Here is a 27,451-nt window from a genome sequence, read left to right as displayed (position 1 = left end):
CAGGACCAGCCCTTGCAGGCTCCCTTGGCCCGGGAGGACAACACGGATGTGCCCACATCCTTCCCGCTTGTGGGTGCTGCAACATCCGCTCCCTGCCCCATGCTGGTGCTGACGTCCTCCGCACGCCACGGCGGCCGCTGTCCTGCTTCGTGACGCACATCACCCCCTCTGCCCCTGCCAGACCCCTGCTTGCCCCACACTGGGTTTTCTTGGTCGTGTCACATCCTTCTCCATCACATCCCCATGGCACCACCATAGCAAGGAAGCCGTGCCGTGCCGTGGGCGCAGAGCACCAAGATGGCTTTGTGCCGGATCATGGTCCACTCTGGGCACCAGGAAAGGAGTGGGACAGCCCGGGCTGCGGCTGGCTGCGCCCAGGGGGTGGCCAGGGGCAGTGGGAGCCAGCCATGTCGGGGCCTGCGGAGCTCACTGCTGTGTTTTGATAACGCTGTTTGGGGCTTGGCTTCTGGGTGTGGGTTCGTGGGCAGCTTGGACAGGCTGGCGGCTTTTATAAGGGCGCCGGGAGCAGGATCCCGCGAGTGCGGGCAGAGGAGGGGCGGACGTGCAGCAGAGCCGGCGCAGTCCCTGCCGGCGGGAGCTGCTGCCATGAGGGCCGAGGCGCCCGGGCAGGCTGACGCGGCTCGCCAGGCCGCAGACACCCGCTTGCTGTGCGGGCCTGAGGGCCCCGCAAGCAGCCGTTCGGGAACCCGTCACCAGGTGCTTGGCTGCAGCATCTTCACCTCGAGCGCGTCGCTGGCGGCCGAGCGAGTCGGGGCCATCCTGCGGCAGGAGGCGGCAGCTGACAGACGGTGCCCGCTGCTCTTCGTCCAGCTCAACGAGCTGCTCGGTGGCCCAGCGGGGCTGGAGTGGAGAGAGACGGCCAGGTGGGTACCTCCCTGCAGGGGCCAGCCCAGCCGGTGGTGCGCAGGGAACCTCGGCTTAAACAGCCTTAAAAATCACACATCCTGGGTGCTTCCAGCAGCACCATGCTCTCCGGCCTGGCAGTGCTGTGAGAGGGTTTTCCCTGCCTTGCAAAGCAGTCCTTGCTCAACGGCAGGTCCAGCGCCAAATCCGGGGTGCTCAGTCTGCGCTATCCCCTCCGATGTCCAGACTGCGCCTTCCAAGAAATTCTTCCCTGTTGCAGATGACTCATTTCATGTGAAAGCTTCTGCCACCACCGCAGCATGGTGTCAAGCAGGGCCACAGCCTGTAACTGGGTGGTTCAAATAGAGCTGAAATGCCTATTTCCTTAGTTCTCCTTCTGCATTTTCTGCCTCTCCGAGGCTCCAGAGACCATGCCCTGGGCTGGGAGGGGACAGCCCTTCCCCAGCTCCCCCGGCCTGAGCACTAGCCTGATGCAACTCCCCATCTGAAGCAGGATGAAAGGCATAGTGGTACGATCACAGCAGGGAGATAAAGGGGGTGTAATGGGAGAGCTGAGGGGAAAGATACACCCTGCAAAGATTTACCATCAAAGGGAGAGACGGGGTGGAAAGCACAAGCAGTCCCGCTGCACTGGGTAGCTCTTCCCCAGAAAGGGATGTAACCTTCCCCGACCAGGCAAAGAAAGAGGCTCTCTGTGAAGAGGCTGAGACAGCTCAGGGGCCGAGAAAAGAGGGTCAAATCTCACCTTAGGAGCCAGTGTTGGGTGTCTGGTCTGGTGCACATACCTTGAAACCTGCACTAGCCTGTCCTGGGATGGACAACTTGTTTTCTTATCTAAAGGATGCAGGAAGGACCTGGGGAAAAAAAAAAAAAAAAAAAAAAAGGCTTGACCATAGGACGAGATCTCCCAGGTAAAAGCTGAGACGTAGGGAGAAAGTAGGAGCAGAATTTAGAAATGGCTCAGGTGTGTGGAGACACCAGGAGCAGGAAATAATCCAGGGGTGAGAGGCCAGAGGAGACGGAATGGCCGGTGTCAGGGAGGAGGCAAAGGCAGAGAGCAGCAGCTTGGGGCAGGCCTGGCTGGGAGTCACGGGACAGCCGAGGGCAGGGACAGCCCTGGTGGGGCTGTTCCCTGCAGCCATGGGGAAGGAGCACCTGGAGATGCCATGGGAGGTCCCACCATGTGGCGCCTGCGCTGGTGCTTGGCGGGTGAACCAGGGACCAGTGGCCCAGAGCTGCAAAGCCTCAAGCTGGGACAACTCTCCCCAGTCCTCTGCTCCTCGCCGCGGCTCCCAGGCTCCGGGGACTCCACACGCTGCCCTCCAGCCTGTGCCGAGGAGGGGGCTGGCATTGCCGGCCCAGGGGAACCCGTTCTGCTGGCCCTGCTCTGGCCCTGCAGCACAGGCAGCCGGCCCGGCCTCGCGCACAAAGGCGGGCTCTGTGCGTGCCGGCCTTTGAATACTTGGCACGACCTGACTGTGGCAAATAGCTTCAGATGCTTCCCCTCGGCCTCTAGCGAGCGCTGCTGCCTGCAGGGACTCGTGAAATCCTGCTAGCCAAGAGATGAGAGCAACGCGCGGGACACACAGGGAAGGCTGCGGCTGGTGAGGGCACATCCCTGCTCAGGCTGCCCTGTAGGCTGCTGCCCTGAGCCTGTGCTGCCTGGCCCGGTGCCCAAGGGCCCTCTGTCCCCCATGGTGCTGCCGCTCACTTGTCCCCACCACCACCCTCCGGCCCCTGGATCCCCTCCTGGCTAATGCAAACCCAGCGCCGAGCTCCGGAATGGGCCTGGTCTTTGGTTCCCGCCGCCCAGGAGAGCCAGTTGCCGGCTGCTGACCCAGTGCATCCTCCCTGGCAGGTGGATAAAGTTCGAGGAGAAGGTGGAGGATGGAGGGGAGCGTTGGAGCGCGCCTCATGTCACAGCGCTCCTCCTGCACAGCCTCTTTGAGCTCAGGATGTGCCTGCAGGAGGGGACAGTCCTCCTGGATTTGGATGCCCGCAGTTTCAAGGAAATAATTGGTATGTGAGGAAGGCAAAGGGCACCTCGCGGGATGGGCTGTTCCCGGGAGTGGGGCCAGGTTACTGGGCGATCCCCAAATAAAAATGCTAGCACTTGATAGCTGTCTACCTGGGGTGGCTCTCTGCTAGCCCAGGAAAAGGGTTTTATTCCCTGGCCGAGCCCCATGCGAAGCTGCAGGCCAGGGGCCAACCCCCACGGGCTTGCGGCTGGGTGCCGACCCCTGGCAGGACGGTGGCATATGCAGGGACTCAGTGCCATCTCCTTCTGCATTGCAGACAAGGTGCTTTCCGGGCAGCCCGTGGAGCGAGCCCTGCGGCCCGAGCTGAGGCAGCGCCTGGCGGCCCTGCTGCTCCAACAGCCCCGGCACCACACGGCCACGCCGCCGCTGCGGACACTGGCCCGGCTCGGCCTCTCCCCCTGCAGAGGTGGGCACCGTGCTGGCCCCGACCCTCCTCAGTGCTGCCCATTTGCTCAACTCTGTATTTTGATGCTCGTCCCTTTTCTTTGCAGAGAAGGCCAAAAAACTGCCTGAGCCCAGAACTGAACTCTCAGAAACACCTCTCAAGGAGCAGGTGAGGGAAGATGGAGCTGGGCAGGAAGACCAGCTTGTCAGTGGAGGGGAAAAAAAAGTATCAACTTGGCCAAACAAACTGAAAATTTCTGCCTACAAATAGCATTAGTATTACAGTAAAGTGATGCTGGTCCAGGTCTTATGGGGTCTGGTCTTCTGCACTTACGGATCTGTGTGTTTCTACAAGACCGAGTCTCCTTCGATGTATCCTCTCCGTGAGGGAGGCAGGATTCCCCAGGGCCATGGGGCTCAGCAGGAGACAGGGAGGCAAAGAGGGGACATGAGACAGCCGGCAGGGCTAGAAGCCAGAAGCGATGTGGTGGCTTGGGCTTGCTGCCAGTGGGGCCCGGACACCGGGGCGGCTGTCACAGCCTGAGCCCCAGCGACTGAGCAGAGGAAAAGTGTCTCTGCTGCAGCACAGGATGATACTGTGGCAGGTATCGTCCCATATGAACTTTGCTTTGCATTTCATTTCAGCTGAAAAACAAATTCAAGAAGAAGCTCCCGCCAGGGGCGGAGGTAGCCAGTGTGCTCGTTGGTGAATTGGACTTCCTGGAGAAGCCCTTCATCGCCTTCGTTCGCCTGAAGGAGGTGGTGGCCCTTGGCGCACTCGCCGAAATCGCTCTCCCCAGCAGGTAACGAGACCATAACAAGTAGCCCTGCAGCTCCTGCCCCCGACCCTGCAGCTGCCTTTGCTGCTGGTCTCCCCTCCTGCATCACTCTGCCTCTGAAGCTGGGGGCACTGAATGCCCTAATGCCATTTAGACTTGGCAACAGGTTAGCACTTTGCTTGTTAAAAGCTAATTTTAAGACTCTCAAAGGCATGTGCAGAGCCTGCAGGAAAGCCCCAGGGCCTCAGCTTGCTGCTTCCCGTTCTGTTTTTCACAGCTCCTTAGAAGCCTGCACACCATCCCAGCTGGGACAGGCTTCGAGCAGAGTCATCAGTTATTAGGCAATATGGGGAGATGTTTTCTGGCTGTCCTCACCTGGTCTCAGCATTCACCGTCATCTTTAGGAAGGTCTGCATGCAGTGCCCAACTGCCCAGGAATGCCAAGGTTGGGAAGGGATGGAGATTTCTAGGCCTCTCTCTGCCTCCTGCCTCTCTCCTGTCGAGCTGGCCAAGCTTTCTGAAGCATCAGGGTGTTTCAAGTCTTAAACCATGGCATTGTTGGTCTAGGAGAAAAGCAGCAGCGGCAGGAGATGTTTTTCTGTGCTTGAACAATGCTTTGTTCAAAGCCCTCACAGGAAACTCGGGGTCTTCCTCTGACCTGAGGACTTCCTTAGGAAGCGCCGAGGAGGCAGGCAGGGCCCAGGAGGGACATTGCCACCTCCTGGTCACTTGGGGCACAGAGCAGCACCACATGGCAGGACTGGGACAAGCTCTTCGGAGCTGCCTTCGGCCGGTTCCCTGACCTGTCCCTGGGTGCTTGGTCAGCCTGTGGTGGCTATAGCCACTCCGCAGCCCCTGGCTACCACGACTGTGGCCATTTTTTCCAAGTTTTGCAGAGGGGTGGAGGGTTTGGTTCGGGTGCGTTCTCCCTCCATAGGCCTTCTAGGAATAAACTCCTGCTTGTGTAACGTCTACCACCTCTGTTCTCTCTCTGACACTTTCCCCTCCTTTCCCTCCCTTCTTTCTCTGCTCTCATGGGTTTTATTTTGTTCCCCTCCCAGGTGTGAAATTTTAGCTATATTTTCTCAAAAGTTTTCAGTTCTCCATCCAAACTCCTCCCATGTCCTCCTAGTCTTACCGAACCTGGATTCCCATGCAGTTGGCCGGCTCTCCTTCCCAGTGGTGGTGTTCCTATGTCCTCCCTGCAAGCATGAACACCCCTATTGAGCATGAACCCACACATGTCCCCAGCAGCTGTCCCCACTCTGCCCCAAAAAGCCAGCCTGCTCCTCACAGCAGCCCGAGTCTCCATGGACCCTGCGAGCTGACTTCAGTCACAGTGTCCCACAGTCTCCTGCATGAACAGGGTGCCCAAACACAAGGCAGAAGGTGAGTGTCCCTCTCCTCTGCCCACTGACTGCCCCAGATCAAAGCAGATACCCACCTGTGACTGGGGGGAACCATTTAGCATTAGCAGCCCCTCAAGCCTGCAGAACTTGGCTCTCTAGGCCCTGCCCTCAGGAGAAGCACATCCGGGAGAAGAGAGGTCTACTAGACAGAGACATTCATGGCTTACTTTGTTCTCTGTAGGTTTCTCTTCATCCTGCTGGGCCCACGAGCCAAAGCTAAAGCCTACCATGAGATTGGACGGGCCATGGCCACGCTGCTGACAGATGAGGTGAGCATGGGTGCAGTTAATGCCACAGGCACTCACAGGTGGGACAGGGCTGGGATGAGGCTGCACCGAGCACTCCAAGGTTCCTCAACAGGCTGCAGCAGGGAAGGAAGGGTGAGCAGGCCGTCTCTCTCGCCCAGGAAAAAAGATTTTGGGGGAATCTATAAGATTTAAGAGCAGTTGGGCATTGGACTGGATGACTGCCTCTTTCAGTGATGTCTGCCTTCTGGGAGCAAGGCTCTGAGTAACTGAACACAGGGATTCAGTGACTAATCCTCCACACCTCTCTGCAGGTCTTCCAAAGGGTCGCCCAGCAGGCTGAGCAACGAGAAGACCTCATCGCAGGGATCGACGAGTTCCTGGAAGAGCTGACTGTGCTGCCTCCTGGGAAATGGGACCCCAGCACCCGAATCCCTCCACCAAAGTGCCTGCCCGCTCCACACAAAAGGTATCCTGGGGGAAAGGCTGCCTGCAGCCTCTGGGGAGCCATGAAGAGGGTCCCCTCAGCAAACTCTGCTAAGGGTCTGCGGCGCTGGAGTCCTGGGCTCTGTGAGGCTGCAGCCACTCCATATCCAACCTTGGACAGTGAAGTTCTCCCAGCCAAGCCCCTCTGCAGCGGTGGCTGATGCCAACTGCAGGACTGCCCCGGACAGTTAGTCCTGCTGTCCCATGCGGCCGTCACCAGGGAGGGAGCGGCTAGTCCACTCTGTGAGCTGTGCCTGCAGGAACCACCAGAAACCTGGGTTTCAGCAAGCAGGTGTGAATCTCATCCTCCAAGCAAGACTTCTCCTGCTCCGCTACCAAAACCAGTCCTGCTAGGGTTTATTGAAGGGCTTGAATGCCGGAGGGCAGAGGGGAGTCCTGCTCCTCCTTCTCATTGCAAGGCGATCTACAAGGTCTCACCAGCTCCAGTTGCATCTCTGTCCACTCGCCATCCTCCCTGTCCCCTTGCAGAGTGCAAGGGGTGCGTGAATGCAGGCAGGCCCCAACAGCTCTGCTCTGAAAGCTGCCTGTTCAGGTTCCTCTTGGCTCTGTCTCAGGATCTCCATGCACCTGCGGGAGTGGAAAGCTCCCTGCAACAAGGGACCCGCTGAGGACAGATCTGGCGCAGGGCACCCGCACTTCAGTGACGAGCTGGAGAGGACAGGAAGGTCAGTGCACTGGGGACTTGATGCTGATGGGAGACACAACAGCTCTGGGCTGTCAGGCTGCTCTTTGCAACAGAGCAGAGTGGGTGAATGCCTTGGGCTGCCTCCTCAGTCCTGGTTTAGTAAGGAAAGATTCAGGGTCACCTCGTCCAAACTGCAGCCCTGAGCATGGGAAGGATGCCTTGTCCCCCTGCAACTCTGTCTGACTGGATTTGGCCTAAGTCTAATGTGGGTCTGGCTGACGGGAGCAAGACTTAAGACTGGTCTTAGACTAAGTCTGGTCTTAGACTTAATCCTGTGCTGGCTGCAGGCTCTTCGGAGGGCTGCTCAGAGACATTCGGAGGAAAGCACCTTGGTACTGGAGTGACTTTTCTGACGCCCTGCACATCCAGTGCCTTTCTGCAGTCCTGTACATCTACCTGGCAACGGTCACCAACGCCATCACCTTTGGGGGCATGCTGGGGGATGCGACTGATAACATGCAGGTTGGTGTGTCTCTGCGTGAGGGCCTCTCCGCAGGGCGGGCACATGGGTCTCGCTGGTGCAAGGTGCCTCCCGCGTGGTGGTGTTGCTGAGGGGAAACACCCTGTGTGCTTCAGCTGCTCACACACTGCTCCTCTCAGACTGGGCAAAGCTCTTGCTTGACCTCACCTATAATTTGTGCCCATGGAGTGATGACCTGGCCCTGTGCATCCTGAGCGTTGCCCAAACCCTGCATCTTTCCCTGCCTTCTCCAGAATTGCTGCATGCCAGAGCTTCTCCCTGCCCTGTCCTGCCCTGGGGCAGCTATTCCTGCGGGAGGCGGTGGATATTCAGGGCACGCCATGGCCCAGTCTTGCCTCCTGCTTGTCACCCAGCCCTGCGGTGACAGCCGGGATGCTGGCCTGCCTGCTGGGCCATTGGGAGACCATGAAGAAGGGAGACTCAGGGCAGGCTCCCCAGCTGCGAGCTCAGGGGAACCACAGCCCCTGGGACAGCTCCACATGTCCAACAAGTCTTCAGTGGCTAGCAGAAGGCCGTGGCTCCTGGCCCACTGTCTAGCTGTCTCAGATGTTTCTGTCCAGTTCACACATGGCAGATTGGACCTGCAGGGCAGTAGATGACCATAAGACTCACTCTGCCATGGGGAAATCACACTCCAATTGCCCTGCTTGCACAGTAACCAGCAGGGCAAGTGGTTACAGCCCAAGCTGAGCAGGGCTTAGTGCAGCCAGGCCTAGTGCTAAAAAAACATCAGGAGGTTCCACTTCCTCAAGGACTGCTCAGGCTCCTCCCTGTCCCCTCCATGAGGGTGTCAGCAAGATGCAGTGGCCTGGACGATGCAATCTGTAGTGAGGAGGACATCACCTCTAGCCCTGCTGGAGCTGTAACTCTCCAACCAGCTGGGCAGCCCTGTTTGGCCTTGATGCTGTGGGGCTCCAGCTCCATGGGCTTGCAGGAGAGCGTGGGCCGCTGGCTGCCCTCTGTGCCAGGCTCCCTCCTAGCCAGCAGCACTGGGCCTGGGTACCCTGCATCCCCTTCCCTCCCAAGAGCTGCCTCTGGCTCGCGGGACTGCAGCCTGCTGCACTTATGTCACTGGGGGCCTTCATCAGGCTGGTGAGGTGGGGACAGGCAGGGAGCTGCCTGTGGCCCATTGCCCTGGTGGGCCTGGGACTCCCAGCCCCTTCTGCACGTTTAGGGCCTGGCACCATTTCCTTCTGCATTTCAGGGTGTGCTGGAGAGCTTCCTGGGCACTGCCTTTGCTGGATCCATCTTTTGCCTCTTTGCTGGCCAGCCTCTGACCATCCTGAGCAGCACTGGCCCTATGCTGGTCTTCGAGCGCCTCCTCTTCTCCTGTAGTGAGTAAGTAGCCTGCTGGTGGGGTGGCTGTGCAGGGGCAGCTGCTGCAGCCTCATGCTTGCTGCTGGGCTGCCAAAATCCCTGATTCTGGTCATGATTCGGACACAACCTCTGGGTGAGCAGGGCCAGCATGCTGGCAGGTGTGTGTTGCACTGAAAGTTTAGGCCAACCTTTCCCACCAGGGATTACAACCTGGACTACCTGGAGTTTCGACTCTGGATTGGCCTCTGGGTGGCCTTTTTTGGTTTGGTCTTGGTCGCCACTGAAGCGAGCTACCTGGTGCAGTATTTCACCCGCTTCACTGAAGAAGGCTTCTGTGCCCTCATCAGCCTGATATTCATTTATGACTCCATGAAGAAGATGGTGAGCCTGGCAGACACCTACCCCATCAACTGGCAGTACAGGAGTGAAGATGTCACCTTGTACAACTGCATCTGCAACTTGTCCAGCCCAGGTGAGCCCAGGTTCCTGCTGAGCACACAGGTCATGGGATGAGCTTCATGCCGGGGGTGAGTGCCCTGCATCCAGTGGGCTCCGGCCAGCAGCGCAGGCTCTCTGGCTGCCACTCTTTGCTGGGATTCTGCAGCCTGCGGCAAGGGCAGAGCCCTCTGACCCAAATCCCCAGTCCTGCCCAGCCATGGATCTCTGGCAAACAAGTGCCACCAGCCCCCTTGCCAACCTCAGCCTTGCTGAAGCCAGCTCAGTCTTGCAGGCTGGGCATGTTGCTGGAGCTGGGCTCGGTGTGCCAGGCTGGAGGCTGGGCTTTTGCTGTGCAGGACAGTGCCCTGGCCTTCCCTGGCACAGAGCTGTGGGGAGCTGACGGAGCTGGGCCAGGCATGGCCGGTCCCCTTGTTTGCTGGGCACCACGTGGGCCCTGAACGGCCCGGGGAGGAGTGGAGATGTGACTCCAGGGAGGGCTGCGGGCTCCGGTGCGCGGGGAGGGAGCCGGCTGGGGCCGTTCTCATGGCCGGAGGAACAAGGCGCTGCTTGACCCGTGTCTGCCCGTTCAGCCACACGTGCACCCACGCCGGCTGGTCCCCTTGGCGGGACACATACAGGCACACACACTCCTACCGCATCCTTGGGCATTCCTGGGACTTGCTGGCTGTAGGCAAAGACAAAAAAAAGCAAGGCCAGATGCTGAGAAACATCACTCTGGGCTGCCTCTGCAGCAGGTTTGGGCCAGCCCTTTCCCAATGGAACTCTGAGATTGCATTCCTGCCACCAGCCCTGCTCATGCCTCCCGCGTGCCAGGGACTGCACATTCCATGGCCCTGGAGAGCAGTTGGCTAGCAGCAGAGCAGAGAGGGCACTCATTGACTCCTTTGGCTCCTCTTGGTTGCCCCGGGTTCAGGCTCCCCTGCCGAATCAACTCTCTCTGCATGGTGGAGCCCCTGGCCTGTCACTGCGATTCCCAGGCATTTCTCCCCAGCCAGTAGCTCCATTCTCCAAGGCACTGTGCTCCATTCGGGGTGCAGATCTGCCCTCCAGCTCCCAGAACCTTCCTCCTGCCACCCAGCTGCTCAGGTCTGGTGGCTCTTCTGCCTCCACAGCCCACACAGACCAGTGGGATGGAGACACCCCCTGCCAGCTCGTGGCTGTGCTACCTGGTGGCTCAGTGGTGCTGGGAGCAGGGGACACCTCGGTGCAGCTCTTGTAATGGTGGGGACCCTTGGGTCACTGGAGCCTGGGGACTCTGGCAAGCCCTGCAGCATCTGAGCAGGCTTTCTCTGCAATTTACAACCTGGTTTTGAAATCAGAGGGTGTTTCACTGTGCTGGAGGAGACATGTCCCCACTGCTACAGCAATCCTGCAGATGGAACTCACACCATGTACCAAAAGCATCACTGCTGGGCAGAGTTCAGGGCCATCGTCACCTCTTGAGTGGGTTGACTGCTTCACCCAAGATTTTCCTAAACTTTCCAGACCAGGCAGACATTTGGGCTGGAAAATATGACCCTGAAGTGTTAAAGTCTGGGCAGATTCAGAGCAGCTGTAAACAGGGCCTGAGAAGAGCTGGACACAGACAATTTTAACATGACAATGACAAGACAACACTGAAGAGGAGGTATGGAGGACAGGAGACCCTACAGGGCCTGTGGGGACTTGGGCCAGGGAGACATCCTTGAGAATCCTCAAACTAGACCCTGTGATTCATCAGGCCAGCAGCCTTGCTGTGAGCCAGGGTGTCTCTGCCTCTGCCCAGAGCTATTTCTCGGCTCTCTCATGTCCTGAGGAGGCCCAAGCACAGCCCGGACTCTCTGAGATGAGCCCAGGGTGGCCCTGACAGGGATGTGGTCCCAGCCAGCCCCTGAGGTTGGGCTGTGGCCCAGACCCCTGCCACATCCTCGGCAATTCCTGGGCCCCTGACTCCTGCTGTTCTCTTTCAGGCAATGTTTCAGCATGGAACAACACGCTGCTCCCTTCGCCCCTCGCCCTGCAGGAGGTAAGACCCCTTTCCTCTTCTTATAGGAGGAGCAAGAAGGGTCACAACCAGCAAGGATGGAGGCAGCTGCAGGCCAGGGTGCTCCGTGCTGGCCCTGGGGTGTTCAGAGCATCATGTCCCCAGGGCAAAGCCAGTCCTGCCTGCCACCTCCAGCACCTGGAGCCCAGCCTCCGTCCCTCCTTGGCCTCCTCTCCCCTGAATGTCCTGTCCTTACAGTGCCCAGAGGCTGTCACCCTAGCCAGGCTCAGCAGGACCCAGTGTTTGGACCAAGGAGGCCACCTCCTGGGAGCCAGCTGCCACTACGTGCCCGATGTCACTCTCATGTCCTTCCTCCTATTTGGAGGCACCTTCCTGTGTTCCACGATGCTCAAGCGCTTCAAGACCAGTCGCTATTTCCCCACAATGGTGAGTGTTTCAGCCCCATCCTCGCCTCCGTTACTGCTGGGAAAGGCAGGTGAAGAGGCTCTCCCTGCTGTGCACCCTGAGACCCGAGGCCCAGGCTCTGGCAGGCAGGACTGTTGCGCTGGGACAAGATCTGTGCAGTCCAAGATGTGGAAATCTTAGTTGCAGCTCCCCACCTGGACCTGGCCATTCCCAGGAGCTGGGAGTGTTTCTGGGGGGCATGCACAGCCCCTCTGCCAGCCTCAGCCTTCCTAGGAAAAGCTTCTTGGCCAACCACAGGCTAAACTTACCTGCTTTTCTTCAGTTTAGGAAACTGGTGAGCGACTTCTCCATCATCCTGGCGATCCTCATCTTCTGTGCTGTTGATGCCGTCCTTGGCCTGGAGACCCCCAAGCTCCTTGTCCCCAGTGAGCTGAAGGTGACGGGCTGGGTGGGGACCTGCAGACTCCCAAGGGGTTTGGGTTGTGCATGGAAAGTTCTTTCCAAAACATGTACCCAGCCCAGGGAAAACCCAGTTTTGGTCCTGTGATTCCTGTGGTTTTGGTCCTGCGTTTCTGGCAGCTGATCCTGCCATGACAGACCTGTAATCTGCAGGGCTGGAGGTGACTCCAGACACAGGGGCAAAGGCTCTGAGTGCTCCCCAGAGGAGGGAGAAGGTGCAGGAGAAGGGAAGCCTTTGCTCCAACTCGCCTGCCACTGGGCCAGCCCAGACGGCTCCCATGCACGCTGTGGGAGCGGAGTGGCAAGGGCTCACCCATGCTGGCAGGAGGCCACCACCTCACCCCTTCTGCTCCCAAACCGACGCTGCTGTCATCTAACCCATCGTGGAGACCTTGGAGGAAAGAGGAGGCAGCAAGCTGTACGGGAGAACCGGCCTCTCCCCTCTGTGGGCAGCAAGTGCTCCTGGCCTCACCAGTTCTGGGTGCAATGTGCTTAGCACTGGCCGTAACAACCAGAACCATGATGTGCCCACCCTGCTTCGCCAGCCGGGCAGCCTGATGATGCCCGTGGTGGACGAAGACCTCCTGTGCCCCTGTCTCAGGGAGTTCATCTCCTTGTTTCTCCCTGACCAACATCCTGTCTGGGTGCAGCACCCTCAGCCCAGCCCCGCTGAACCTCACTGGACTGTCAGGACAACGTGTCCCAGCTGGGCGTCCCCGGCTTTGCCCTCGGTGGCTCTGTGTCCTCGGAGGAGGCTGTGCCATGTTGCTTCTGGCAGCCTTCCTCCATCTACACGGTCCCAGAGAAAGTGCAGGGCAGGCCCATAGGCCCTCAGCCCGATACCAGTGCAGGCCGCACCGCTGCAATTGGAAGGGTTCGAGCCCCAGCCAGCCCTGTGGTCTATAAATATCCCAGCCTGGTCCTGAACTAGTCACCTGCATCATTGCTAGAGCAATGCCACAGCTCATGCTGGAGCTGGAGGCACAAGCTCAAGTCCGGGCTTGGGCTCCCCACCCTGGGGCTGGGTGGGGAGAGGGTTTGGCAGCTCAAGCTCCTTCCCACGAGCTGGGCTGTTGTGTGCATGTGCTGCCACCTCCTCCAGGCTCTGGGCACCCACAACTCACCATCATCCCTAGGCATTGCCTCCTCCTCCAGCTTTGGCACCGCGGCTGCCCCTGCAGCTCACCCAGCCGTGCACGAGGGCACCCTGGATGTGCCTGGCTGTTGGCCGGGAGCCCAGGCAGTGCTGAGGAACAGTCCCCTTCTCTGGCAGCAGCTGGGACGTGTGCAGGGTGACTAGGCAGTCCGTGCTCCCTGGCAAGGAGCATCTATGGGCACCCACAGGGCTCCAGCCCGGGCACCCAGCTGCGGCGGGTCCCTTTGCTGGGCCCCATAAGAGCCCGGTGGCCAGTGTGACCCTTTTCTCGTTGCCACAGCCCACAAACCCTGCACGAGGCTGGATCATCTCCCCCTTTGGAGCCAACCCCTGGTGGGTTTGCCTGCTGTCTGTGGTGCCTGCCGTCCTTGTCACCATCCTCATCTTCATGGACCAGCAGATCACGGCTGTCATCCTCAACCGCAGGGAGTATAAGCTGCAGGTGAGGAGGGGGCAGAGGCAGAGGGCAGGGCTTTCCCCAGGCTCACTCCTTCGGGTGCTGCATCTGGCTGGTTTGTCACACACTTCCTGGGGCTCCTCTGCCCGTGAACGTGGGGCTCAGCACGAGCCCCTTGACGAAGAGCTCCCTGGGACAGCCAGTGCTGCGCCGATGTGCAGCCCTTAGGGAGCTATGCAGAGGGCTCGGGCTTCTCCAAGCCTGGGTCTAAGTATCTCCAGACCCCTGGAGACAGGACCATTGGCCTGGGAGCACAATGCACCCAGGCTGACAGGACTGGGAGCTCATTCTGTTGGTTCCCTTTGCTTCCAAACTCCTCTCTCACTCAGTGGGATGGGTCATACTGCTCTTTCTCTTCTCTGCTGGTTGCAACCTGCTGGGTGGGCACAGCTGGGCACTGCAAGTATGGGCAAGGGGCCAAGACTTGACCCCTTGCTGGGAGCCAGAACAAGTTCCATGCTGGGGTTGTGGGGAATGCAGGAACCCCCTGTGTTTCCCCAAACACGTGTCCAGAGTCTCCTCCTTGTAGTCTGGAGTGTCAGAGAGGCACAGCTCTTCTCCACAGCTGCCAAAGGGTGCTGCAGCCATGGGGTGACCTTCCTCCTTCCCCCTCAGCATCACCATCACTCATTGCTGATGCCCTAGGAGGGAGCCCATTCCTCTCAAGACCCAGGCCAATGCCAGGCAGTTCGGTCATGAGTCCCACATCTTGCAGAAGGACTGGTAGGTCTGGACCAGCTGGGGCCTCTCTGCTCTCCAGAGTGGCCTTCCCTGCGGACCCTCAGAAGACCTGCCTGCCTCTGTCCTGCACTAGAAGGGCCATCCCTTCCAGAGCCTCAGTTGTCACCAAACAGGAGGTACCATCTTGTCTTGGAGGTGGCATGGGCCTTGTTTTGTCACCTGAGTGGGATGCACTCCTCCTGACAGGTATGCATGGTGACAGGTTACCCCCAGGACATCTTTCACCGTGTTCTCCAGCACCTTCAGTACTGGCTCCGAGGAGGGGATGAGCAATGCAAGCCCTGGAGTGGTGGGGGAGCATCAGCTCGCTCAGGTTGCAAGGCTGATGCCGTGCTGGTGGGGAGGAAAGGCAGGAGGTGCCTGTGAAACCCACCACGCTAACCCAGAGGGGCAGATGGGCCACATGGGGGCTGCTGGCCTGGTGACAGGCATGCTCTGGACTTGGGGAGGAGCTGCAGGAGCTGGGAAAGCATCAACTGCTGCTGGGCAGTGCCATGAAGGCAGCAGGGAGCCCACCAGGGCAACCATTGGGGCACCTGTATCTCAACCTCTGCACGCAGCCCTGCTCACTGCAGCTCCAGGAGAGATGCTGTGGAACTAGGAAAGAGCAGTTGAAATCAGGGATGTGGAGCAGCAGCAAAGGCTCAATACACTGCAGGGAAGCCGCCTGTAGCCACAGGCAGCATGTTGCACAGACCTGCTGATTATGGGATGAGGATGGTTCTTGGGGCCATCAGTGAGGGTGCAGCTTCATGGCTGGTTGCCGCTGAAATGCGAATATTGGACCATAGGTTGAGCTATGGGCATTCAAAGGTCCATCTGAAGGTTTCTGAGATTTATAAATGCTTTCAGAGTTATGCAGCTACCTGGCAGGGCTTCTCCGACTGTATGTGTTTTGGGATATGCTGGCTTGTCCTGGCAGCATGAGCTCCTGGGGCACAGGACATAGATCCACTGAGCCAATGGATCCTCATGCCACAATCCAGACAGTCACCCTCTCACTGGGCTTGCCAGCAGCTCATCCCAGCTTCTTCGCCATGACATGAGAACCAGGACGACTAGCTGGCAAGGCCTCCCTTTGCATGTGACATCGTCTGGGATGGCATCCTGCTTCCAGCACCTTGTGAAGGTCCCTTCAGTGGCAAGCCAATGCCCCGGTTCACGGCTCTCCCCCAAAGCCCTGATGTCTCTCATTACAGAAAGGGGCAGGCTTTCATCTGGACCTCTTCTGTGTCTCCCTCCTCATGATTGTCACCTCTGTGACGGGCCTTCCTTGGTATGTGTCTGCTACGGTCATCTCGCTGGCACACATGGAGAGTCTCAAGAAGGAGAGCACAACCTCAGCTCCAGGCGAGCAGCCCAAATTCCTGGGCATCAGGTATTAGGCAGAGCTTTGGCCCTGCTGTGAGTTCCTCCTTGGTCCGGGTGGGAACCTCTCCGCTTCAGGCTGCTGCCTGAGACCTCTCTTGCCAGGGGCTCTGCAGCAGGATGGGCACATGCTCATCCTCACGAGCAGACCTAGTCCAGCCTCCAGCAGGTCCTTAGCCCTGGGTTTGGGGCTGCTCATTTGTTCTCCGCCGGGGAAGCTGCACAATTCCCATGGGAAAAAAAAAATCTTTCCACTGCTCAGCATTGTGGCATAGCACTGCGGCAGCTCCTGGGCACCTTCAGCCAGCCTGGAGAGCCTCAGCAGTGGGGAAAAGAAAGGTCTTGCAAAGACCCAAGATGTTTTTGCTTGTGGTTCCCGCATACCATCATCCCCAAAGCATAAAAGATGCCCCAGCAGGGCCTTGGGGATGAAGCTCAGGCACTGCTGTGACTTGGTCACCACGAGGGCAGACAGGAGCCGCTGGTTACACCAGAGACCCGAGGTGCCACTGCAAGGGAGGTGCCTCCTGAGGGCCTGCGGGATCCTGCGCTGTCCCGGACCCCTGTGACCCGTGTGCTGTTGCCCACAGAGAACAGAGGCTGACTGGCTTGGTGGTCTTCATCCTGACCGGAGTGTCCGTGTTTATGGCACCTATTCTCAAGGTACAGAACCTTTGTGTGTGTGTGTGTGTGTGTGTGTATGTGTGTGTTTGGCCTTAGAATGTTTTTGCACCTTTTCCCCAAAAGGCAGGGAGGGCAGGGGGAGGGAGAGGCCTTACCCTGCAAGGCTGAGGACCACAAGGATGATGTTTCGTCACTTGGACATCCCTCCAGCTGCAACCTTTGCCCAATTGATTGGTCATTGGAAAACACTGGCTGGAAAGGCAACTCAGCAGGGGCCAAAGGGCACAAACACAGCAGGGATGGCCTCTGCCCCGACGTGCTGCCAGCACGCGTGGCGGCTGTGGCACCACTCGCTGGCCCCTCTCACCCCAGAGCCACATCCAGCAGGAGCAGCTCCGTGCACGCCCCGTGTCACCGGGCACAGCCGCGGTCACCTCTGCGGCGTTACCCTGTTACCTCCTGCTCCCCCGTGACAGCTGGTGTGACCTCCCTGCGGTCACTGGGGACCATCCTCATCTCCCCAGCCGGGGTGCTGGCTAATGCTCCCCCTCCAACTGACGCCTTCGTCACAGCGCAGAAGTTGACCCCAGCCCCGGGTCCTCCCTGAATCCCTGACAGGTTGCACCCATGGCGAGGCCATGGGGAGCAGCACAGTGACCCCTAAGATCTACCCTCAGCTGGCCAGGCTTGGCAGAAAAATATATCGTGCTGAGCCACACAGATGGTGGGAACCTGGTCACACATTGGGAAATGCGGTTGCAACGCAGGAGAGGAACAGAAAAGCCATGAGCAGCTAGAGCAGGACTCTGTGCTGCTGCAGGCTGGCCCAGGTCACCTCTGCTGGCTCTCGGTGCCGAGGGGTGATGATATTTAGTGTGCTGTGCCCTGCTGTTGCTTCACAGAGCTGCCTGCTGCCTACGGCTCCGTGACAGCCCGGGTGTCACCCGTGTCTTTGCTGCCATGGGGACCCCGATTTTTATAACCCCTAAGCTATAAGGCTTATCTCCATATGAGCTAGTGCCTTGTCCTCCCCTCTGCCTTGCTCCCAACACATTAGCAAGCAGGGGAAGTAACAGTGCACAAAAAGGCATGAAACGAAACTGTAATGAAGCAAGCAAATGATGCAGCCACATCCGCAGACTGTTCCTGCAGGACATGAAGCTCCGTGGGTGCAATCCCTGCAGGAAAGTGCACCCTGCTGACCTGTCACCTCGATGTCTTGCAGTATATCCCAATGCCGGTGCTGTACGGGGTTTTCTTGCACATGGGGGTGGCGGCTCTGAACAGCATTCAGGTGAGTGAGGGCTGCCTGGAATGTGCTGGACTGAGCCGGGATGAAGGGGCTTTGCTCAACACCAGCCCCGGCCACTCGGCACCGGCTCTGCGGCTTGAAGCTTGAACTTTACATCTGTGGATGTGTATCGTGACACTGCTGTGCCCATCCACAGGCCCAGGACAGCAAAAGGGACAGTTCTGAGGAAACAGAGATGTCCCGTTTGCTGAGGAGTATGAGGGAACACTAAACCGACCAGATGTATCAGGAAATGTGGCCTTTATCTCTGTTACAGCTTGGATCTAGCTTGAGATCTTTGCAATGTCTGCCCAGCCAGTTTCTCTGGCTCAGAGCAGTGCTGCTCTATCACAGGTCTAGGTAAAAGGACCCTGGTTTTACAGCACTGGTCAGATAAACTCATCCACCTCAGATGTCAAGAGCAGCAGTGCTCAAAGCTGACCCGAGCACAGCCACCAGCTCTGCCTCCCTCGGTAGCACAGGGCCCACACGGCTCCCCCAGCACCACAAAGGCAATGACCCGTCTGGGCCCAAGCCATGGGTGGCTGCTGCCTTAAAGCTGGGAGCTATAAAATTCACTAGCGCCCCAGCCCACACGTGACAAGCTTGCTGTCCTCTCGTGGCAGTTCACAGAACGAGTGCAGCTGCTCCTGATGCCGGCCAAGCACCAGCCAGACCTTGTCTACCTTCGCCACGTGCCTCTGCGCCGGGTGCATCTGTTCACCTTCATCCAGGTGCTGTGCTTGGCCATGCTCTGGGTCCTCAAGTCCACCATGGCCGCTATCATTTTCCCGCTGATGGTAAGAGATTCTGCGTTGTGCGTCCGTGTTGTCACCCTGTGAGTGGCTTCAGACCAAGCCACAGCCCGCCGGTGATGGAGAGCCCTTCCTAGCCTGGGACATGGCTGCTCCCTCCCCTGCACATCCCATGCTCCATGTTTGCATGGTACAGGGAAGCCGGGGTCCCCCAGCCAGGGTCCTAGATGTCACCCTGCGCCCCGGCGCTCGTCCCGGTGCGCTGTGTGCGGGAGCGCAGACACATCCTGCTGGGCTCCTGCAGGACGTGGCCGCGGCACTGCCGCCCACCCGCCTCTCCCAGCTGGGCCCTGGCCCTGGAGATGAGCGCGGTGCCCTCAGAGCGGGCAGTGGCGGAGGAAACGGTGCCGGTAGTTGGTGGCCGGGGTGGCACCGCGGGGCCCCGCGCCCGGGCAAGCAGCGCCGCGCGGCTCTGCTCCGAGCCGGGCACCGCACGGTGCCAACGCGCTGCTCTCGTCCGGCCCCAGCTGCTGGCCCTGGTGGGCATCCGCAAGGGGCTGGAGTGCATCTTCTCCCTGAACGACCTGACCTGGCTGGACAGCATCGTGCCCGAAACAGCCGGGAGGGAGCCTGAAGGAAAACTGCCCGGGAAGCAGGAGGAGGAGGGAAGTGACAGCGAGGAGGTAGGTGATGTCCTCGAGGCTCTGCTCATTGGCAGCTGCTCCTGCCCTTGGCGTGGGCGGCTGAGCCTGGTCTGGGCCTGCAGCCCAGGGCAGCAGGTTCTCCAGGCCGGAGACGCAGGAGGAGCCCACGGCCTCAGCACACGGCTTTGAGCCCAGCCGCCATGGGTTGGCCCTAGGGCTCGGGCTGCTGGTGCGTGGGACACGGCCAAGGGAGTGGGGCTGGTGGCAGAGCCGCACACCTGCGCGCAGAGGGTGCCCTGCGCCACCGGGATGCCCAGGGCCCAGCTGCCTGGCAGCCACCGCTGGCGACACGGGCCAGCTGCGGGGACACGGCGCTCCGCACCATGGGCGGGAGCACTGCGGGCCTCATTCCTCCCTGCTCTTCCTCCTCCCCTCAGGCTGACCTGATGCATCGCCAAGGACCAGAAATCAACATCTCCGTGAACTAGGGCTGCAGACGGGCTGCGGGGCAAGGCGAGGGGCCTGCCTGCCAGCCCCGCTCCCTGCGCAGCCCTGCTGCGGGCAGCTGCCGCCGCGGGACCCAGAGCTGCCAGGACAGCCTCTGCCCCAGCCCCGCAGCCCTGCCTGCCCGTGCCAGAGGAGTCAGCCCCCACGGGTGCACGGTGCCAGCCCCGGCGCGCCAGTGGGGCACGGGCTGGGCGTTCAGCACGTCCCGGCCCTGCCTGGCACGGCCCGTGGGTGCCACAGGAGCTGCCTCGCAGCAGCGCTGGCCCGGCAGCCCCTCGTGCCAGGAGGGGACTCCGGCCTGCGGCAGGGCTGTTTGCGCCCCCCGCGCCAGGACCCGTGCTCCGGCCAGCCAGGCCCCAGGACGCCTGGTACCAGGGATGGAGGCAGCACAAGGGCGGCCCGGGAGCTTCCCTCCAGCCTGCAGGCGAGGAGCTGGGCTGCGTGAGAGACAGTGAGGACACAGCCTTGCTGTGTCCCCCTCAGCGTGGCCGCGTAGTCACTGCTGGGTGCTGCCAGGCTCCTGAGGCTGCTGCACCCGGGAAGCAGCTCTGCGCAGCTTCCTCTCACTTTGCTCGCCATCCAGGAGCTCAGTGGGATCAGCATCCCCTAAATCACCACAAACAGCCCTGCGGATCCCTGTGCACCTGATCCAAGATACGCTGTCCGCTCCCAGCCCCATGCAGATACGGGACCTCATGTCCTCACCCCAATGGGGCCTCCTCTCTGCCCCTGCCCTGAGAGCTACCCGTGCCCGGGCTGGGGGACTGTGTCCGTGGCCCCTGTGGGTTGCACATCCACAGCCAGCACTCTGCAGGGCTCCGCGGGGAGCAGCCGCTGGAAAGAGCAGCGTGCAGCCTGCCCGGCACTGAAGTGGGTCACCCGCCCCCTGCGGAAGAGCCACCGCGTCCCTCAGCCGGGGCAGGGCAGGCGAGAGTCGGATGGCACCCCGGTGACATTACATTGCAAAACTTATGCTGATAATTAAAGATAATTTGTGGTTGCTTTAATAAATAGCTCTTTGTCCTCGTGCCATTTGCTTGGCTCTTCTTTCAGGTGGGGAAACAATGTTTTCATCTCAGGGCAGTCAAAATCTTGCCCCGAAATCCTGGGCATGGCACGAGGAAGCCCTCTTGCAGCAAGGTGCAGCTCCTGGATCTGCCCCGGGCTGCACACCAGCCTGCAGCTGTCCCCTGCCCCATGAGCTGCGCCATCCTTCTAGTCCAGGGGCCTCCCGTTGGACCCAAGGCTCCTCTGGGGCCAGACCATAGAATCATCATAGAATGCTTAGGGTTGGAAGGGACCTCTCGAGGTCATCTAGCCCAACCCCCTGCACATGCAGGGTCACCTACAGCACATGGCATAGGGCTGCGTCCAAGTGGGTTTTGAAGATCTCCAGAGAAGGAGACTCCATAACCCCTCTGGGCAGCCTGTTCCTGTGCTCTGTCACCCTGTTAAGAAATTTTTCCTTAAGTTCCTGTGGAACTTCTGGTGTTTCAGTTTGTGGCAGTTTCCTCTAGTCCTGTCAGTGGCCACCAGTGAAAAGAGGCCAGCACCATCCTCCTCACTGCCTCCCTTGAGGTACTTATAGACACTGCTCAGGTCCCCCCTCTCAGCCTTCCCTTCTCCAAGCTGAACAGGTCCAGCTCCCTCAGCTTCTCCTCATAGCGCAGATGTTCCAGGTCCCTAATCACCCTCGTAGCCCTGCACTGGACTCTCTCCAGCAGCTCCACATCCGTCTTATCCTTACTGGGAAGGCTGCAGCAATGCTTCCCATGTGGGAATGAGCACACACAGACCCGTGCTCTGCTATGGCACTATCCTCTCTACTGGGAATCCCTCCCTGAGCGCCCTCCCCACGTGTAGAGCCCATCCAGGGCTCTGCACAGGTCCCGGTGGCGCAGAGCGAGGCTGAGGGTCTGCCAAGAGAGCCGCAGCGGGAGAGCAGCTCCTGCCTGTATCCTGGCCGGACGCCAGAGGTGTCTCCACATCTGCTCCCAGGGCCCGTGTCACGGAGCGGGCAGGGATGGCACCGGGAGGCTGGCAGCAGACAGGGGCACACAGAGGGGCTGTTCCCTGGGGCCCGCAGCTGCAGCGGGGCAGGCGTGTCCCGCTGCCGGCATGTCTTGCATCAGCAAACTGGTCCTTTCCATCTGGAACGACCGCGACGTGAGATCCCCCCCGGCCCTGGCAGAACCGTCGTTCCCACGAGGAACGGCTGGGATGGCAGGGTCTGGCGGCCGCCCCGGGGAGGCCGGGCTCTGCCTGGCCCCCTTCCCACCCGCAGCACGGGGCCCTCCTCATCCTCGCCGCCGCCTGGGGCGCCGCGCGCGAGGGGAGGCCGTGGGGCTGCACCGGGTGCGCACGCAGCCGAGCAGGACAAGGCCAGCGCCGCCCGCCGCTCCCCCGCCTGTCACCGTGGCCTCGGGCCTGTGGGCACTGCCGGCCCCTCGCTGCCCGTCCCGGCCGGCCGGCCGGGTCCGCAAACGCCGCTGTTAGACGCCGCGGCAGAACCGGGGACACGGGCGGGGGACGATACTGTGGCGAGCCGCGCGCGGCAGCAACGGGGCCGAGCGGCCGGGGCAGCCCCAGTCCAGGCCGCAGAAGCTCGGGAGCCTCGGAGGGCACAAGGACGCCCGCAGCACCAGGCCGAACACCCCCGGGTTGCGCCGGAGCGCGGCGGCGGGAAGCCCGCAGCTACCTGCGAGGCTCGCGGGGGCTGGGCCGGGCCCGCTGCCCGCTCCGGGGCGCCCCGCGCGGGGGCGGCGCTCGGGCCGGGCCACCAGCCCGCGCGGGAAGGACCCGGGCGCGGGAAGAGCCCCGGCGCGGGGAACCCCCGCGTGCCCCGGGCGACTCCGCAAAATGGCGGCAGCACCGCCCCGCGCTGCCCGCGGCCCCCGCCCGCCCGTGCAGAGCCGAGGGGGGAGGGGGAGAGGGGGACCCGCGCGGCCCCGCCCCGCCGGGCACGCGCGCCCGGTGACAGCAGCCACGTGGTCGCGCCGCTGGCGTCACCGCGCGCGCGGGCCCGCCCCCGCGGCAGGTGCCCGAGTGACGGCGCCCCCGGCCAATCGCGGCCTGCGCTGGGGCGGGAGGGCGGGACGCGAGGGGCCGTGATGGACAGCACGCGCCTCCAATCGCGGCTCGGGATGGACGGGCGGGCGCCGTCCCCTCACGCTGACGGAGACCTTCGGCAGGATTCGAAGGGGAGGGAGGACCAATCAGGCGGCGCCAGCCGCCGTGCGTCCTGATTGATGTCCCTGTCGAGCAATCAGAGCCCGAGGCGCTCCTCTCGGCCTTGATCGACGGCTGGCGTGCCCAATAGGCACCCACAACTCCGGCAAGGCGCAAGACTGATGTCCCGAGTGGCCAATCAGCTCCCGAGAAGTTCAGGAAGCCAGGCGGCGAGAACGGGCGGGGCGGGGGGCGAAAACCGCCTCGGCGTGTGCTCTCAAGGCAGCATGCTGGGAGAGAGTGACGAGTCCTTGAGTGGCGGACGCCCGGCCCAATAGCGCTTCGCCGTCGCGCGAGCTAGCCCAATGGGCGCTGGCGGAGCGTGCGGGGTGGGCGGCGCGGCGCCCGCGGCCCGGGTAGGGTGTGAGAAGTTAGTGGCGCTGCTGCGGGTGCTGTGAGGGGACGGAGACGGCTGGGCTCTGCGAGCGGCGGCGGCCCCGGATCAGCGCGATGCTCACGGACGGCTCCGCCGCCCCTGTCGGCGACGAGGAGATAGACTCGGTCGCTCCGCGCGCGCCGCCCGCCGCCGAGCCGCCCGCCGCGGCCGGGCCCTCCCCGCTGGGGCTGCGGGCCGTGCGCCTCTTCGGGGAGGCCGGGCCCGGCGGGCCGGGAGGGCCCGGCGCGCCCGGGGCCGGCGAGGCCGCCCTCGACTTCAAGCTGGCGGCTGCCGTGCTGAGGAGCGGGGGCGGCGGCGGCGGCTCCGGCAGCGACGAGGACGAGGTGTCCGAGGTGAGCCGCGCCGCGGCCGGGCCCGGCCGCCGCCGCTTCCTGGCGGGCCCCGCGAGCAGCCGGGGCCGCCCCGCCGCCGCCGGGCCCTCCTGCCGCCGCCCGGGCTGCGTCGCGGGGGTCGCGGCCCGCACCACACCCCCTCCTCTCCTTTCCGCTTCTTTTCCCTTCCCTCCGCGCCGGCGGCCGGGGCCTCCCCGCAGCCATGGGCGTGAGCGGCGCGGGCGGCCCGGAGCCGCGGGGGCGGGTCCCGGCGGCCGCCGGGGTCCGGGGTTCTTTTCGCCGCCGGGCGGGAGGGGGGGGCTGGGCGCCACCCGCCTCCCATCGGGGCTGGGGGAGGCGGGTGGCGGCCCCGTCGCCCGCGCCCTCCTGGGCGGCCGGGCCCGCGGCTCCGCGCTGCCTTTCTGCATGTGGAGGGCTGCGGGAAAATGTCTCCCGGGCTGCTTCCTCCTGACCTCTGCGAGGGCTTTCCACTTTGAACCTGCTCGGAGGCGGAGGGGAGCTCCCCTGCCGAGCAGGCTCCTTGGCTCTCCCTTCAAGGACTAATAAAGCCTCCAGCCCCTAGGACTGCTGCCCTGGCCTATGTAGGAAGAATAGAGGCTTCCCAGGCTCATGATTGCATGAAGCTTTAGAGAAAAGAAATATTTCTTATCCAACGTACCTCTTTCCAGAAGAAAGGGAAGAGGCTAATGGAGGAGGCTTTCTTTGATCCTCCAGACCTGCAGAGTTTTATGGGAAAGGTGTGGGGGAGGGACTGGCACCTTATCCCAACCAAAATGGTGCATTGTTAGGTATGTAAACCTGCATGTGCTGCTGCTTGGTGGAGCCTAGGAGCGCAGATGGATTAAGATTCTGATCTGTGACTCTTGCCCACTCGTTGTGCAGCAAAGGGTACATATTATTTTCTTAGTTTTGTGCCTTAAAAAGCAGAGTCTGCATCCTAGCCCCCATCATAGCCCTTTGGTAGACTCAGTGGAAAGAAGGAGGCAGTATCTGGCATTTGAAGCTTATTGGGAGTCCCCACTTTTGTACTGCTGTATCCTGCAGGAGGAGGAAGATGCAGCCCATGTTGTACATGTCACTGTTTTTCTTTGGGCCTTGAGCTCCTCATGGAATTGAAGGAGGGCAGCCAACATTGCTTCTTTCCACATCTAAAATTACTATCTTGCATTGAGTGACAACTCTTGCATAGATCTGAATTGGTGGGTCTTGCCTGAATTAAAATGTAGCTAAGGTGGTGCAGACCCACACGTATGGTGCTCTTCGTTCATGAGCATCTAACATTAGTTAAAACTACAGCTTGTGTTAATGGCAGGACACTTCACCTCTGCTGAAGAGGCAGTGTGTGAGCACTCCTCTCTTGACTGGTCTTCCGAACACGCGATGATACGAGATAACATGTTCAAGCACACGCTGGTTCTGGGCAGTGGAAGGCCTGTGTGCAGGTAGGGTAGGATATGAGTAATTGCAAGTTTCCAGTGCCTGCCATGTTTCTCATGGCTGCCCATTCACATGTTAATGCATCCTTGAAAATAGGGAACACTATTAGTTATAAAACCTGGGAAGTGGTGCAATGTGGAATATATTTGAATATCTGTGGCTTTTTTTTTCTTTAATGAGCAGGATGACAGAATTCAGCCATTTTGAATCCCCATTATTTGAAGAAGGCTGAAAAATGAGTATCTACTGAACACTGAGTTGATTCTTTGACTGGTAGTAAGTGTTAAGATAAGGTGAAACTCCCAAACATAGTTTATTATAATAGTCTATCATTGAGGACCAAATACAAGAAGGTTTACAAACAGCTCTTAAAGTAGAACTACTTGCTTGGAGAGGAAAAAAACAAAAAACGGAGATCAGCTTTCTTATTTTAAATGCATCTTCGTTTAATAAATAAATAAATAAAAAGTTGTATTTTAAACCCTTGGGGGCTTCCAGAATACCTTTAGAGAGGAGTTGGCTGACTTTGTGAAACTGTGGCTGACTGGGGATTTCTGGCGTTGTGTGTTCCTGGTTGAGCAGAGCAGCCCACAGGAGAACTGTGGCTGGGGAGGATGTGCCTGGCTGGGTCAGGGGGAATGATGGTGGGGACCAAGAGTCAATTTGCAATTTTCTTGTGCATGTGTGAGAACTAAAGCAGCACCTGTTGCTCATGTTCTTTTGTTCCAAAAAAAGCAATTAAACTCCTGGGATGGAACATTGCAATTCTTCAACAACACTGCTTTGAAAACCCAGTGACTGTTTGGACTGTGGTCTAGTGTCATGAGTCACTGATTTGGGTGTATGCCTTTAGCTACTACCAGTGAGTGGAATTAGTGAGAACTAGAAGGGAGAATTAAATAAATAAAGCGAGTGTTTGCCATGCTGTCTTGATCTGTACTCTTTTCTCTATGTTTGAAGTCATAAAAATAATGCTACAATATTCTGTAAGCTGTGCTCTGTGTGTGCAGTGATATTTAGTTCTGGTGTCCTTGTATTAGTCTGACTTTAATATGCTAAAATAATTGGATTAGTCAAAATGGCAGTTTAAGTAGAAAGCAAAATCATCAGGGAAGTGCAGGAAGAAGACTATAATAAAGTATTTATCTAGAGAATGAAAGGACTAATATATTTTAGCTTAACTTTGCTGAAAATATATTGCATTTTTTTTTACCTCAGAAGTCCAAGTACTTTACAAAGGGAGTACTGTCCCCATTTTACAGATGAAGATCATGAAAAGAGGATGCTAAGTTCATCTTGTTTTGCAAAACAGGGAGTATAAACCAAGCTTTTTGATTTCCTAGCTCAGTGCATGCTTAGGGCAGTCACTGGACTGCTATTGGGAAAAATGGAGATTGAAATGGGTCCTTTTTAAATAGGTCATATAAGGTCTGTAAATTTAAATGTAACTATATTAAATCTTTTCTAGAATTGTCAATTGAAAATATCAAATGGAAACAGAAGCAATTGCAAGTTGAAGCATGCTTTAAAGTATTAGAAAAAGCCTCCTGGACTCTTCCTGTTAATTCAGGGTAGAGAGGGGGGAAGATATGGCTCTTTTGAGTATTCAAAAATATTTTTACCAGTGGTTGCGTTCTGAGAAACAAGGTAGTTTTGGCCTTGCTGTAAATAATTGCTTGGTTGCCCTCTAAACTTACTCAGTTTTTGGGCACAGCTTGCAATTCGTTTGGAGTGAAATTGTGCTATAAATTAGGGTACATTACTACTGTTCCTTATGAGTTTTGCTGGCACTTTAAGTGGTGCCAATGGCATGAGTATTAATACCTCCTTGCTACTAGCTGTGAAGCCTGTGGGCCAAGGTGGTGGCGTGCTGGCAGGACAGTGATTAATAGTGCGTGTATGAGGAGGCTGTAGGAGCCTCGCTTGTAGAGATCTTCTGGTCACAAAGTGTACAGGTTCTTATCAAAAACTGAGCACAACCGGCCTGTAGAAATATGTATTTGAAGCAAATGATAAATATGGCAGTGTTAGTGTTTGCAAATTTGTGTGGTTTGCTGCTCTGTCGTAAATCAAGTATGAGAAACCAGCTGTGCTGACAAAAGTAGCAGAGGGTCTTAGAGCTCAGTTCAGTAAGTGGCTTTTGGCTGGGAGCATATGAATGTAGCAAGTGTCTCGTGTTCCCTAATTCAGGGATTTGGAGCTTTTCAGTGGCACCTGAAACTCGCCCCCTCTTTGGCTATAGAGTCTCCTGGGCCCTCAGTTTCCCTTTGCGGAGCAAGCTGCTTGTCTCCACCAGTTGCCTTACTTAAGCTTGTACCTATTGCATAAGTCTCTGGGGATATTTACATAAAGCATAATTAAAAATCAGACATAACCTACCACCTACAATGAGCACATTTAATAGTTGAATGGTATGCACTCCAAATCAGTTTAATACTTGGTATATTTTTTTTTTCTGGGGCTTAATCTTTCTCTT

General features: G+C 59.0%; 2 protein-coding genes across 10 annotated transcripts in view; both read left to right on the top strand.

The window, feature by feature from the left end:
* Positions 1-606: 606 nt before the first annotated feature.
* SLC4A9 (solute carrier family 4 member 9) lies at positions 607-19,562 on the top strand. Its single transcript, XM_088522681.1, has 21 exons — positions 607-884; positions 2,744-2,904; positions 3,181-3,330; positions 3,416-3,477; positions 3,954-4,111; positions 5,678-5,765; positions 6,056-6,247; positions 6,858-6,913; positions 7,221-7,395; positions 8,619-8,752; positions 8,932-9,203; positions 11,140-11,195; positions 11,412-11,600; positions 11,902-12,015; positions 13,475-13,636; positions 15,592-15,770; positions 16,351-16,423; positions 17,610-17,678; positions 18,302-18,475; positions 18,958-19,113; positions 19,512-19,562. The coding sequence occupies exons 1-21, from the start codon at positions 607-609 to the stop codon at positions 19,560-19,562; spliced, it is 2,949 nt and encodes a 982-aa protein (XP_088378807.1).
* A 3,542-nt stretch (positions 19,563-23,104) lies between these two features.
* The window catches only part of ANKHD1 (ankyrin repeat and KH domain containing 1), a 117,471-nt gene continuing 113,124 nt past the window's right edge, over positions 23,105-27,451 (top strand). For 4 of the 9 annotated variants that reach the window (XM_088522663.1, XM_088522661.1, XM_088522660.1 and 1 more), the window contains exon 1: positions 23,150-23,538. In XM_088522663.1, coding sequence (XP_088378789.1) covers positions 23,260-23,538 — 279 coding nt within the window. In that variant the 5' untranslated portion in view covers positions 23,150-23,259. Of the gene's footprint in view, positions 23,539-27,451 lie in introns of all 9 variants that reach the window. The other 5 variants (XM_088522662.1, XM_088522657.1, XM_088522665.1 and 2 more) reach the window with 3 other exon arrangements.

This window comes from Tinamus guttatus, unplaced genomic scaffold, assembly GCF_059628265.1.
Source record: "Tinamus guttatus ecotype Peru unplaced genomic scaffold, ASM5962826v1 Tinamus_guttatus_pri_ptg000155l, whole genome shotgun sequence".
NCBI classification, from domain to species: domain Eukaryota; kingdom Metazoa; phylum Chordata; class Aves; order Tinamiformes; family Tinamidae; genus Tinamus; species Tinamus guttatus.
Note: the sequence above shows the minus strand (reverse complement) of the source record. Positions and strands in the feature narration are given on the sequence as shown.